Raw genomic sequence first — 13992 nt, forward strand, 5'->3', positions numbered from 1 at the left:
AATAAGTGTTGGTGAGGATATAGAGAAGAGGGAATCCTTGTGCATGTTGGTGGGAACGCAAACTGGTGCAGGCACTGTGGAAAACAGTATGGAGGTTCCTCAAAAAGTTAAATATAGAGCTACCATATGTCCCAGCAATCCCACATCTGGGTATTTATCCAAAGGAAATAAAATCACTATCCTGAGAAGAAACCTTCATTCCCGTGTTTGTTGCTGCATTATTGACAATAGCCAAGATAAGGAAACAACCCCAGTGTCTGTCAGTGGATGAGTGGACAAAGATGTTCACACACACACACACACACACACACACACACACACACAGAGATTGAGAGAGAGAGAGAGAGAGAGAGAGAGAGAGAGAGAGAGAGAGAGAGAGAGAAATATTATTCAACCATGAAAAAGAAAGGAAATCCTGCCCTTTGCTATACCATGGATGGACTTTGAGGGCGTTATGCTAAGTGAGAGATAAGTCAGGGACAACAAGTACTTTATGATATCACTTATCTGTGGAGTCTAAAAAAGCTGAACTCCTAGAAACAGAGAGTAGATTGGTGGTAAGTGGGGGCTGGGGGTGAGGGAATTGGGGAGATGTTAGTCAAAGAGAAGAAACTTCCACTTGATAGATAAATAAATTCTGGAGATCTAATGCACATCATTGTGATTATAGTTAACAATAGTGTATTTTATACTTCAAATTTACCAAGAGAGCAGGTCTTAAATGTTCTCACTGCAAAAAAGAAATAACTGTGTCATGATGGAGGTATCAGTAACACTACGGTAGTAACATTACAACATATAAATGTATCAGATCAACAGGTTGTACACCTTAAGCTTACACAATAGTATATGCCAATTATATCTCAATTAAAAAAATTAAAATATAGTTATCATTATAAATTGGCATATTTGCATCATGGAAATTTTGGAAATTCCAGAAACACAGAAAAGGAGAGCATGCTCTTGCAGGTTTTCAGACGTGGGCCCTTTATCCTTGCCACTGCTCACCTGCTCAGTGGCTCTGCAGGTTCACTTGGCTTATCTCACCACCCTCTCCTCCTCCTCCTCCTCCTCCTCCTCCTCCTCCTCCTCCTCCTCCTCCTCCTCCTCCTCCTCTCCCCTCTCCCCCCTCCCCTTCCCTCTCATCTTTCTCCTTTCTCTGTTTTTTAAAATTTATTTTGCTTTCACAGGCTGCTTTGTGAAGGAAGGGCAGGAGCCTGCACACCCACCCTCCACCCTGTGTGCTGGCTGCTCTCGTCCCCACTGAGTGCCGTTGGGCATTTCTGTGGGGCTCTGTCACTGCTTTGTCACTGCTGTGTTCCAGGTGGCTCCTTGCCCACCTGCCGGAGAAACTGAGCTGGCTCCTGTGGAAATCTGAAACCTTGCTCCACCTGCAAGTGCCTGGGCCTCCTTTGTTTAGTCAGTGCCCCTCCTGTCAGGTCAGCCTGGGGGCCTGGCAGTGTCACTTGTGTCGCTGGAGGGAAAGAGTGGACAGGCTTCCTACTGGGCCTTCAAGGGCCTTCCATAAGGGCATTAGCCATTTCTACCTTCCCAGTTGACCTTTCAAATTTTCCACTCTCCTTACACAAAAATTGGCTGTAAAAAGTGTACTCTGTAGTGTTTTCTTTTTCTTTCATGTAGGCAAGCCTGTCTGGCTTCGTTTCTCTACCTCAGCTGGACAAGCTAGACAATCTCAAAGTCCCTTCCAGCTCCAAAGGCCCTCAGGACCCAGGATGCTGGGGCTCATGCCCCCTGTTGCAGAGCGCCTTCAGATTAGGTCCTGGCCAACCCTCCTTCACTGTCCTCGCCCTCCCCTTGTCTCATAAAACCCGGTGCGCTGGCCTCCCAGGCAGTGGTGCCCACAGACAAACTCTGAAAGAAATGTCCTGGCTGTGCAGCAGGGGGCACAAAGCAGACCAGCTCCCAGGTCTCCTGACTGCTGGTCTTCCCCAACAATTCCCCGCCATGTTCATGTCCCCAGCAATTCCCCATATGCTGCTCAGTGTCACTGTGTGATATAAAGCACAGAGCTCCGGGGCCAACTTCTAGGTCCCTCAGGTGCAAGACAATAGTAGCAGTGCCAGCCCCCAGAGGGTTACTGTGAGGATCAAATGAGAAAGTGTGTTCTAAAGGGCTTTGTAAGTTGTGAAGTACATTCATGTGCAGAGGTCCCTGATTGGTTTAGTCACCTCTTCTGAGTGACTGTCTCCATTTCTGATCATAGAAAAGGAAGGAGGCAGGGGTGCCTGGGTGGCTCAGGCAGTTAAGCGTCCGACTCTTGGTTTCAGCTCAGGTCATGATATCACGGTTTGTGAGTTCGAGCCCCGAATCGGACTCTGCACTGACAGTGCAGAGCCTGCTTCAGATTCTCTCTCGTGTCTTTCCCTTAGCGTCTCTCACTCTTGCTCTCTCTCTTTCTCTCTCAAAAATAAATAAATAAACATTAAAAAGAAAAGAAAATGGAGGAGGCAGAGGAACCCACCTGGATCTGCCAATTCATGCTTCCCTTTGCTACTGTCTGGAGGGAATCTCCCATGGAGCCCATGGACCCTGATTTTACAGACAAGGAAACTGGAATGTGGCTGAGGGCATACTGGGAATTCATGGCAGGGCCAAACGTTAGCATCCTAGTCTCTCTGAGTCTTAGAAAGGTCTGGAGGTACCCCACCCCCATCCTGGTAGAGCTGGTTCAGGGGGATGGCAGGTGAGCCCACACCTCCCTATTTGAGTGTCCCAGGATCTGCTCTGTGCCCTTCCCCTGCAGGTCACAGCCCTGCTTCCCTCCAAACAGGAAGGTGCCCATCAACTCTGCTGAGCTTCCCTGGCTCTCCTCTGCCTCCCTTACCCTAGACAAGCCGCTCTGACCAGAGTTGCCTCCCTCCCCCAGCACACACACAACACACACCTTCTGACTAATGATTTGTAGGAATCAAATGAAAAGCTAAACCTATAAGCCAGCTCCTTAGCCCAGTGCCATGAAATAGGCTGCTGTTGTCGGATGGCCACTGGGCACCTTCCTCTTTGGCTCCTTCACCTCTCCAGACCCACCCGCCCTCACTGCACTCACCTTCCTGTTTCTCCTCACAATTAAGCTCTCCTGCCTATGCCTCCTCCTTCTCCCCAAGGTAACCCATTTCCACTAATGTGGCAGTGGGTTCAGGCACTTATCCATTTGTTCGTGTATGGATCATCTTTTAATTCATTCAATTGCACAGTCAACAAATATGAACTGGAAAACTGGCCATGCTTCAGATACTGCATTAAGCATTTATGCACGACTTTGGAGTCTGACTTTTGTGTGCGAAATCTAGTTCCACTAGTTCTTAGTGATCTTAGGAAAACTATTTAATATCTTTAAGGCTCGATTTCCTCACCTGTAATATAGGAACAATCATAGTACCTAACTCAGGGGAATGGCATGAAGATTAAGTGGGATGATGCACTGGAACTGAAAAGATGTCACTAGTTCTTCCGGTAGTTTCACTATTAGCCATTATCATTAGTAAGCACTGGGGATAGATTAATAAGATATAGGCCATGCCTTCCTGGGGGATTGGTGGGGAAATAGGCTAAGTATTTATAACGTGGAGTATGAGTAGGCTAATAGGGAATGAAAAGGGGGTGCCCCTAAATGCCTGGTATGCCTGGCGTGGTGGAGAGGGGGTGTTAGGAAGACCTCCTGGAGGGGCAGCACTTGAGCCTGGATCTGAGAAAGGTGAGAACTGAGAGAAGGACATTTCAGAAAGAGAGAGACTGGCAGGTGCAGTAACAGGTGCAGGAAAGCAGATCTGCATCTGAGAACGGCAGATATTTGGCCTGAATGGACTCCAGGCAGGAAGGAAAGATCCTGAAGAGATTTGTGGGCAATGTTGAGAAGTTTGGACTCGACCTACTGCTGGATTGTAAGCCAGGAGCAACCTGGCTGAATTGGCACTTCAGAAACATCACTGTGATGGCTCATTTGGAAAAAGGACGGGTGGGAGACTGGTTAGGAGTTGTTGTCCAGGCACAGGGTGCTTCAGTGAAGGCAGGGCCAAGGGTCCAAGGAGAATAGGCTAATTTTAGGAGATAATCAAGAGTTGGACTGGCAGCACTCAGTGGCTGATGGGCTAAGGGAGGTCAGGAAGACAGAGAAATACGAGATGGCACCCAGGTTTCTCCCAGAGTGACTGGATGATGGACCAGAAATGCTGGAGGAAGGGGAGAGGGGAGTGATGCCATTCTGGAATGAAGGTGTGTGTGTGTGTGTGTGAAATAGTGAATTGTATATGTGAATGGATACTAATACTGTAAGAGCAGACTGGGAACAAGGAAAGTAGAAAATACAGGAAGGAGGGCAGATGGTGGTGAGTGAGGTTCCTGAAGAGGGAGGTTAAGGGACCCAGAAAGCAGGGAATGCAGTGGAAGTTCCCACAGGAGGGAAAGGCAGGGTGGGGGCGGGGGCAGGGCTTTTAGGGTGTCCTGCCCACTCCCTGCTAAGGGCCCTTTCCCCTCCTTCTATCTGTCTCCTCCCATCTGTGCTTTTCTCCCTGCATGCTCACTCCCAGGACTTGTACTGTTTGTTCTTAATAGAACCAAGGACATCCACTGGCATTCCTACCTTCTTACTTATTTCCAGAACTCCTCCATGCATCTTCCCAAGTTTATTTCCTCTACTCCTTTTATTTGAGATTCGCCTTCACCTGGCCAGTCTCACCCAACACAATAGCTCTGCCCCAAAAACTAATACCAAAAAAATCATACCAAGGGTGATCCAGAGTGGGTTCTCTTTGCATTTGACATCTAGAAAGTGGCCCTTCAGGATAAAAGCAAGCCAGAGTTCTAGGCTTGAGAGGCTCTCCCAGCTGTGAGCTATAGTCTTGGGACCCTGGTATTCTTTCCTGTAGGGGCACAGCCCCTTGCATCCCCAGAGAGGCCATCAGCTCACCTCTCCCACCTGGCTCCCCCACTATAGTACAACACCTGCCATGGAATGCTTCATTGCCCAAGAGCTATCAAATGCTCACATGGCATAAGGCCCTGAGAGTTCATTGGCTTCCACACTTCTTCCCAGCTGAGCAACACTGCCAAGAAAAACCTGAGGGCAAGTGAGAAAACCAGTTGTGATCTGCCCAGTAAGCAGGTGGCAGTGCAGCAGCCACCCTGCCTTCGGTGTCTCTTGGAGTCTTAAAGATGGAAGGGGGAACAAACGTACCAGGACCAGTTTCCTGAAGCTCCAAGCCACCCAGCTGTTCTGTGAAGAGTGGCCCAGGAACCAGAGACAGCGGCCATGGAGCAAGGTAGGGGAGGCTCCCTGGGGCTGCAGGAGCTAAGGAAGAAGGAAGACAGAGAGACTGTAGGAAGTCAAGGGGAGAATGGATTCAGAGGAAGAAAGGAGTAAATAAAGAACTCAGGCTGAAAGAACCCAAAAATTTCAGAATTTGTTGATAGTCAGAGACCCACGAAACGAGCTGGAGGCCGGCTGGTAAACATAGCCAAACAGCTGTGTACCAGCACGCCTGCTTCCATAGCCCAGTGGGACGGGGCAGGGCCAGGGATTAGTGGGTCAGGGAGCCTGTCCTCTGCCACTTGCTGATGCCTTAACATTTAGCAAGTCACTTCTCTAGTTCCCAGCCCCCTTGCCTGAAACGTGAGGGGGCGGGGTGGACAGGATGAACTTGAAGTTTTCTTCTGGCTCTGAAATTCTCTGCATCTTCAAACCTTCTCTTTTTCCCCACTTCAGAAAGTCTGTTCCTCATTTCAGCTAATATGTTCTGTCTATATTTCCTCTCTAGAAAGCTGCTTTGACGATTAGTTCGTTAGTTGAAACCATTTCTAAAAATGAGCTCAAATTTCTACATATTTAACAGCTTCACCTTCACTTACTCTTTTTGTTTAAATTTTTATAATTTTGGGGGTGCTTGGGTGGCTCAGTTGCTTAACCATCTGACTCCTGATTTTGGCTCAAGTCATGATCTCACGATTTGTGAGATACAGCCCTGAGAGTAGGGCCCTGTGCTGACAGCATGGAGCCTGCTTGGGATTCTCTCTCTTCCTCTCTCTCTCTCTCTCTCTCTCTCTCTTTCTGCCCTGCCCTGCTCACTCTCTCTCAAAAATAAATAAATATTTAAAAATTGAAAAATGATTTTTATCTACACAAGAAATATATGAATATGCAGTTGAAGTAAAATAAGACAATAATTACAGATAAAGTTACAGTCCCTTGACCACCACCACCAACCCCAGCCTCATCTCCAGAGAGGCCACTGTGGTCATATCTAAGAGAAATCATGGTCTTTTGTCTACATATTTATATTTGTGTGTGCATGTGTGTGTGTGTGTGTGTGTGTGTGTGTGTGTATAAGATCAGTACATATGTAAAATTATATATATATATGACTAGCTTTTTTGGTATAAGTATCATAAATATCATGGTATAATCACATTGTACATATTTTTCTACAACTTGATTTTTTTTTTCACTCAACAGTATGTGGTTGGAGCTCTACCCATGCCAATTAGTACCTTTAAATCCACCTCAAAAATTTCCACTTTGCAAAGTACTCCATAGTACGGGTGTAAGTAATTTATTTATCCATCCCATTTTGATGGGCATTTAGGTTGTTTCCCATTTTCCAGTTATATAAGCAATGCTGCAGGGCACATTCTTATGTATGCCTCTGTACTCATGTGGGAGTGTCTCTCTAGGATTGATACTGAGATCAATTACTTTGAAGATTCTACCTATAATTTCCTTTCTATTTCTCTGATCATTTTACTCCCCTTCATCCCCTCACATCAAGGAGAACAAATATGCCCAATAGTAAATGTACTTCCTATTTGAAAGTCTGGTGTGTGGGGTGAAGAATAATCCCAGCATTATATGCAGAAGTTAACTTGACCCATGATGTATCCAGAGGATGAGATTTGGCCCCAGTGCTGGCTGTCAGGCAGATGTTGCCATACCTAGTGAGGAGTCTAAGTCATCAGCCCAACCTGAATTGGAGCCAGTAAATGATCTGTGTAGTCAGCTGGTCTCCAAAAGGGATGAGCTTCTTTTTCTACTACCAGGGGAAAGCCAGGTGCTCTCCCAGCTATTAGTAGGCTGGTTCCTTTCTGAAGACCAGCAATGGCAGCAACTGTTGAGTAATGGAAAGAACACGGGACTTAGGCCAGTAACCCTAGGTTCAGCCTTAGAAAAGACATTTAATATGCCTGAACCTTGTTTCCCATCTCCAAGTGTGAATGACATGACATTTCATCCCTCCAACATTGTGGTGAGGACTCAATGAGATAGAGTGTCTAGGATGGTGCCCAGCACATAGCAGACAAGCCTTCAGTGAGGTGTTGGTTGAATTTGAAATAAGTGCAGAGTGATTATGGAAAAGATAGAGAACTCTATTCAAACTAGCAAACATCTTTTGGTACCTACAATGTGCTGATCATTATGCTTATATTTCTTTCATAAGAAACCCCATACCCAGGGTACCTGGGTGGCTCAGTCGGTTGAGCATCTGACTTCTGCTCAGGTCATGATCTCGCGGTTCATGGGTTCGAGCCCTGCATTGGGCTGACAGCTCAGAGCCTGGAGGCTGCTTCAGAATCTGTGACTCCCGCTCTCTCTGCCCCTCCCCTGCTTGTGCTCTGTTTCTGTTGCTCAAAAAATAAATAAATGTTTAAATGATTAAAAAAAAAAAAGAACCCCATACCCTGTAGCAGTCATACCCCATTTTCTCCTACTTCCAGCCCCTGGTAAACCCTAATCTACCATCTGTCTCTATGGGTTTACCCATTCTGAATATTTCATATAAATTGGATTATATAGGGCAACTGGGTGGCTCCATAGGTTAAGCATCTGACTCTTGATCAGGTCATGATCTCACAGTCCTTAAGTTTGAGCCCTGCATCAGGCTCTGTGCTGACAGCACAGAACCTGTTTGGGATTCTGTCTCTCCCTCTCTTCCTCTCTCTCTCAAAATAAGTAAATAAACTTAAAGTGAATCATATAATATGTAACCTTTTGTATCTGGCTCCTTACACTAAGCATAATATTTTCAAGTTTCATCTATATTATACTGTATTCAGCATTCCTTTATGTGGCTGAATAACATTCCACTTTACAGATATACCACATTCGTTCATCCAATATCCAGATGGTGGTCAATAACCAGATGGTTGTTTCCATCTTTTGGCCATTATGAATAGTGCTGCTATCAACATTCATGTACAGGTTTTGTGTGAACAAATGTTTTCAAATTCTCAGGTCCATACCTAGGAGTGGAATTGCTGGATCATATGGTAACTCTATTTTTGACATTTTGAGGAACTGCCATACTGTTTTCCAAAGTGGCCATACCATTTTACAATCCTATCAGCAATGTATAAGCGTTCCAATTTCTCCACATCCTCCCCAACACTGGTTATTTTCCGTCTTTCTTATTAGAGCCATTCTAGTGCATGTGAAGTGGTATTTCATTTGCATTTCCCTAATGATTAATGATGTTTAACATTTTTTCATTTGCTTATTGGCCTTTGCATATTTTTTTGGAGAAATGTCTATTCATATCAATTGCCCATTTTTTATTTGTGTTATTTTTTTAATCATTGGGTTGTACACATTCTTTATATATTCTTGATACAAATCCCTTATCAGATATATGATTTATAAATACTTTCTCTCATTTTGTAGTTGTCTTTTCACTTTATTGATGATATCCTTGAAGCAAAAAATTTTTAATTTTGATGAAGTCCAACTTATAGGGTTTTTTATTTTGTTGTTTGTGCTTCTATTGTCTTATCTAAGAAACCATTTCCAAGTCCAAGATAATGAAAATTTACCCCTATGTTTTCTTCTAAATGTTTTATGGTTTTAGCTCTTACATTTAAGTTTTAGATTAATTTAGAGTTTATTATTGTATATGGTGTAAGGCAGGGTTAAAACTTCATTCATTGCAAGTGTATAGAAATATAATTAATTTTTGTATATACATATTGTATTCTACAACCTTGATGAATTTATCTGCTAGTTCTAATTTTGTGTGCAGATTTGTTAGGATTTGCTATATTCAAGATCATGTCATACATTAATAAAGACAATTTTACTTATTTCCAATGTGTACTGGCTAGAATCTCTAGTACAATGCTGAAGAGAGAAGATACCCTAGTCTTGTTCCTAATCCTAGGGAGAAAAGTATCTAGTATTTCATTATTGTGGATTTTTCATAGATACTCTTTATCAGTTTCAGCTAGTTTACTTCCTTTCTTAGAGGTAATTTACTTGTTGGGTGTTTTTTATTATGAGAAGATGTTGGATTTTGTCAAATGTTTTGTTTTGTATTTCTTATAATCTAGAATACAGCTGAGACAAAACAGCTAGGCCTGTATCCTCATGGGCTTACATATTGTGGTAGAAGGCAAACAAATGAAAAAGTAACTACAAAAATATCTGAATATTTCTTGCTGATCCTGAAATTACTGGCTCCCAGTAAAAGTTTGTTGATAAAAAATGAACAATTGAGCATGATATTAACTCAATGAAGCAATTAAGTTTCACTATAAGTGATGCAGTTAAGTACTCTAGGCCAGTGGGAGATGGAAAGAAGGGTGGGTCAGCTCAGGCAGGCTTCATGAAAGAGGTGGGTCTTCAACAGGCCTTGGAGGACAGGTAGAATTTGGTTAGATTTTGTTAGGACAGACGGAATGAGAGGGCACTCTAAGTTGGGGTTACAGCAGGATCAAAATACATGGACAGGTAGGGCTACCATTTGCTTGGGAACAGATTGGTTGGAGGAGAGGGCCTATGCTTGGAGTGTTGAGAAGCAAGAACGCAAGTAAGTGAAGGCCAGGTGTGGAGGGTCATAAGTGTCAGGTCAAGGAGTGTGCCTTTTGTATGGTAGGCTGTAGGGTATCTCAGAACTTTTAAAGCAAAAGGATGGCATGATTAAATTGTCTTGAGGAAAGATAATCTGGTGATGTGTTAGGAGAGGATGGTGTAGGAAGCAGGACACCTAATGGAAGTGGTTATGGTCACTAGGGTAAAGTGAGGAGGTCAGAATTATGCAAATGTGGAAAGGGTCAAGTGGACACCAGAGATGTTTTCATGGAATGAAGGGATGTGTCCACATACGAATGGAAAAAGACGAAGAAAGAGATGGGTGAGCCAAGTGTGACTTAAAGGTTGTGAGCCCAGGTGCCTGGAGACCACTGTAGGACCATGGCCAAACATGGAGAAGTCAGAAATGGAGCCCTTCTTGGGGAGACACACTTGGAGAGTAGTGAGATCAATCTGTGTTTTATCAGAGGCTCCAGAAGGCTGGGAGTGGGACTTTCTTTGACTATCCTCAGCATCCCAGCTCCCAGGGCATTAGGCATGTGACATTAGTGGTGGTCAGGGAGCCAGCAAATTGCTGAAAGCATAATAGTTAACTACCAGACCTGGAGGCTGGCACAGGGGCAAGTGACATTGTTAACTTGAGTCTAAAAACTGGATGCTGGGGTGAATCTGGGGACATGCTAGGCTGAAGGGAGCAATCAAACTTGGCCAGGACTATGAAAGAGGTTGGACAGAGGCAGAAATCCATGTACCTCTGGAGGGCATAAAAGGGGAAGGGGATAGAGGGTTATAAAAGCAAGAAAGGGAAGGAATAAGGAAGTAACAAAGAGGCAGTTGCAGGCATGAAGCCTCATTTAATCCTCATACCAATGCTGTAACACTGGTATTATGGATTCTGTTTTACTAACTTGGAAACTGAGGCTCAGAGAGGCTAAGTTTCTTTCTCAAGTTTGTACAACTAAATAGTGGTGGGCAAGATTGGACCAGACTCTACAGCCCTGCTCTTTCATATGCCCCTGGCTGCCCTGTTGCAGGGCTGGAGGTGGCCCTTACAGACCTCCAGAGCTCCTGGAACAATGTGCGGCACCACACAGAGGAGATCAGCTCTGACCGACTCCTGGTTCGCCGGGGCCAGGCCTTCAACATCACTCTGTACTTCAGGAAGCGGGGCTTCCAGCCAGGCCTGGACAATATCATCTTTGTGGCTGAGACTGGTGAGGACCCCTGAGGGCTGTGTGTGTGTGTGTGTGTGTGTGTAGGAAGATTCTGGAGGGTTGAGAGTTTACTGCAGAGAGCCTGAGTTCTGCTTCCCTCTCAGGACCCCTACCAGACTTGTCCAATGGGACTCGAGCCCTGTTCAGCCTGGCAGGTCATCATGGTCCCAGCCCATGGATTGCCTCTCTGGAGACCAATGGGGCCAGCTCCCTGGAGGTGAGCCTGTGTGCCCCTCCCACGGCAGCCGTGGGTCGGTATCTCTTGAAAGTTCATATTGACTGTTTCCAGAAGTCTGTCACAGCCTACCAGCTTGGGGAGTTCATCCTGCTCTTCAATCCCTGGTGCCCAGGTAAGGTGGGGTGTCTGTGTGTGGGTCCCTTGTCTCTGCCCCTTTGTCAGTGCCACAGAGAGCCAGGCTCAAGGATTTCTAGACCCCTGTTCCCTGACTACCAGAAACCTCCCAGTTGTATGCACTCAGCATCTACTCCCAAGCACGAGAAACAAGGCAGGAAGAACTTGCTATTTACTTATTTAGAATTTTTAAAACATGAGCAAAGTCATCTTTACTTAAAAAGAAACTATTGAGGGGCACCTGAGTGGCTCAGTCAGTTAAGTGTCTGACTTCGGCTCAGGTCATGATCTCATGGTTCATGGGTTCAAGCCCTGTTTTGGGCTCTGTACTGACAGCTCGGAGCCTGGAATCTGCTTCAGATTCTGTGTCTCTCTCTCTGCCCTTTCCCCATTCGTGCTCTGTCTCTGTCTTTCTCAAAAATAAGTAACATCAAAAAAAGAAAGAAAGAAAGCTATTGGGACACCTGGGTGGCTCAGTTGGTTAAGTGTCTGACTCTTGGTTTCGGCTTAGGTCATTATCTTACGGTTTGTGAGTTTGAGCCCCGTGTTATCAGTGCAGAGCCCATTTGGGATTCTCTCTCTCTCCTCTTTCTGCTCCTCCCCTGCTCATTCTCTCTCTCTCTCTCTCTCTCTCAAGTAAAAAAAAAAAATGTTTATTTATTTTTGAGAGAGAGATAGAGTACAAGCAGGGGAAGGGCAGAAAGCTGTCAGTGCAAAGCCCGACATGGGGCTTGAACTCATGAACCATGAGATCATGACCTGAACCAAAGTTGGACGCTTAACCAACTGAGCCACCCAGGCACCCCAATAAAATAAACTTTTGAAAAGAAGACTAATATAATTAACTTTGACCACTATTAACATCTACCTTTACCACACATTTTTAAATTAACTTGTGTCTTTTCATTCTAAGAATAAGAAGTGTATTGCATTGAATATTTGTGGAATGAAGTAAAGGAAAGAAAGAAGAAAGAAAGAAAAAGAATGAAGGAAAGGAAGGAACGAAGGAATGAAGGAAGGAACGAAGGAGAGAAAGAAAAAATGAAAGAAAGAGGAAGGGAGGGAGGAAGGAAAGTATAAAGTGAAAAGTAAAACCTTATCCCAAACTCCAAGTTCCATCTTCCAGAGGAAAATTCTGTTAGCATTTTCTCGTGTAGTCTTACAAAACTGTTCCATGCTTAATCAAATATGTATTTATGCATATATACGTATGTGTGTGATTATACAGTTGTACCACAAGTGGGATTATATAGTAGATAGCATGATTTAACTTGCTTTTTTTATTCAACAATTCAACTTTGAATATATTTTCCTATCAATATGTTCTTTTTAATGGCTACAATTACTCCATTGTTTGGACTACCAAATGTTTTTAACTAGTCTCCTATATATGGGTATCTTGGCTGTTTCCAGTGTTTGTCCTAGACAAAGATATATGGAATATCCCAGTACCACCTGTCCTACGATCTCTGTAATCTAAATCCACCTGAGGGCAGAGTAGTTATACAGACATACAGACATGGTATGGGCAGAATGAAGGACAAGTCAGGAGGAGAGAATGGGAAGAAGGGCAGGAAGAGTTGAGAGTTGAGAATGTGTCTGGTAGGCTTTGGAGCAGAGGCCAGACTCAACAGTCCTATTCTAGTTGGAGGATATCCTCTCTCCTTCCTCCCTCTCATTCTACCTGCTCCTCCAACCTTATTCTAAGGGGGCTAGGTGAGTCATACCAGAACCTGGCTGGGATCTAGCATCTCTAACCACCTCCTACTGCCCTGTCATTGAGTGGCCCAGAGCTCTTACCCATTAGCCATATGAAAACGCTCCACCACTGGGTCAAGGAGGACAGTTGTCTATCTGTCTCTATCTCTCTCTCTTGTATACACACACACACACACACACGTGTCCTGGCCTCCAAGACTGTGGGTTTCAGACTTGTACTTAGGCCTCTCCTGAACTGTGAGGAGGAAAGTAATCACTGTAGGGCCTTTTTTTTTTTTTTTTTTTTTTTTTTTTTTTTTTTTTTTTAAAGCTGTGCCCCATCTAGGTCCCAGAAGACTCAATATGGGGCTAGGGGTTGGTAGGCCCTGAAGACAGGTTCAGTGGCTACCCCATCACCATGTCCAAGATATTGGCTAGGGACCCCCACCCTGCAGTGCTGGCCACTGCTAGCCCCTGCTGTGAGGAGAATATGTGTGGTCTCAATCATGAACCTGCAGATCTGGTCACACTGGTGCAAGACCTCATTAAAATGGATCTTCTCTAGGAGTCTGACTCTACCAGAGTCCATGCAGGCTGAGTCTGAGGCTGCCTCTGAGGAATTGAGGAGAGTACTTTTACCTACAAGTTAGGTGGGCCTTCCAGATTGTTCTAGGACACTGCAAAGAGGACACTTACTCCCATGGCATTTATTTGTTCATTCTCAACTTAAAAAAATTTTTTTTTATATCGTGAAAGCAATATGTGCTCATTCCAAAAAATCTAGAGAATACCAACAGGCAAAAAGAAAAAAAAAATTACTATCAACATCTTTTAGAATAGTCTTCAAAATCCTTGGTATAAATATGTTTTAAACAAATGTCAATTCATGCTGTAACATTATTATGTAACCCATTTAA

The 13992-nt window shown here is 44.4% G+C and overlaps 1 protein-coding gene across 3 annotated transcripts in view; it reads left to right on the top strand.

The window, feature by feature from the left end:
* The first annotated feature begins 5044 nt into the window (after positions 1–5044).
* TGM5 (transglutaminase 5) overlaps positions 5045–13992 on the top strand; it is a 29223-nt gene continuing 20275 nt past the window's right edge. The window contains exons 1-3 of one of the 3 annotated variants that reach the window (XM_019442370.2): positions 5045–5279; positions 10846–11025; positions 11130–11375. In XM_019442370.2, the coding sequence (XP_019297915.2) occupies positions 5270–5279; positions 10846–11025; positions 11130–11375 (436 nt within the window). In that variant the 5' untranslated portion in view covers positions 5045–5269. Of the gene's footprint in view, positions 5280–10845; positions 11026–11129; positions 11376–13992 lie in introns of those variants that run through there. The other 2 variants (XM_019442371.2, XM_019442372.2) reach the window with 2 other exon arrangements.

This window comes from Panthera pardus, unplaced genomic scaffold (assembly GCF_024362965.1).
Source record: "Panthera pardus isolate Hobbes unplaced genomic scaffold, ASM2436296v1 HiC_scaffold_24, whole genome shotgun sequence".
Classification (NCBI taxonomy): Eukaryota; Metazoa; Chordata; class Mammalia; order Carnivora; family Felidae; genus Panthera; species Panthera pardus.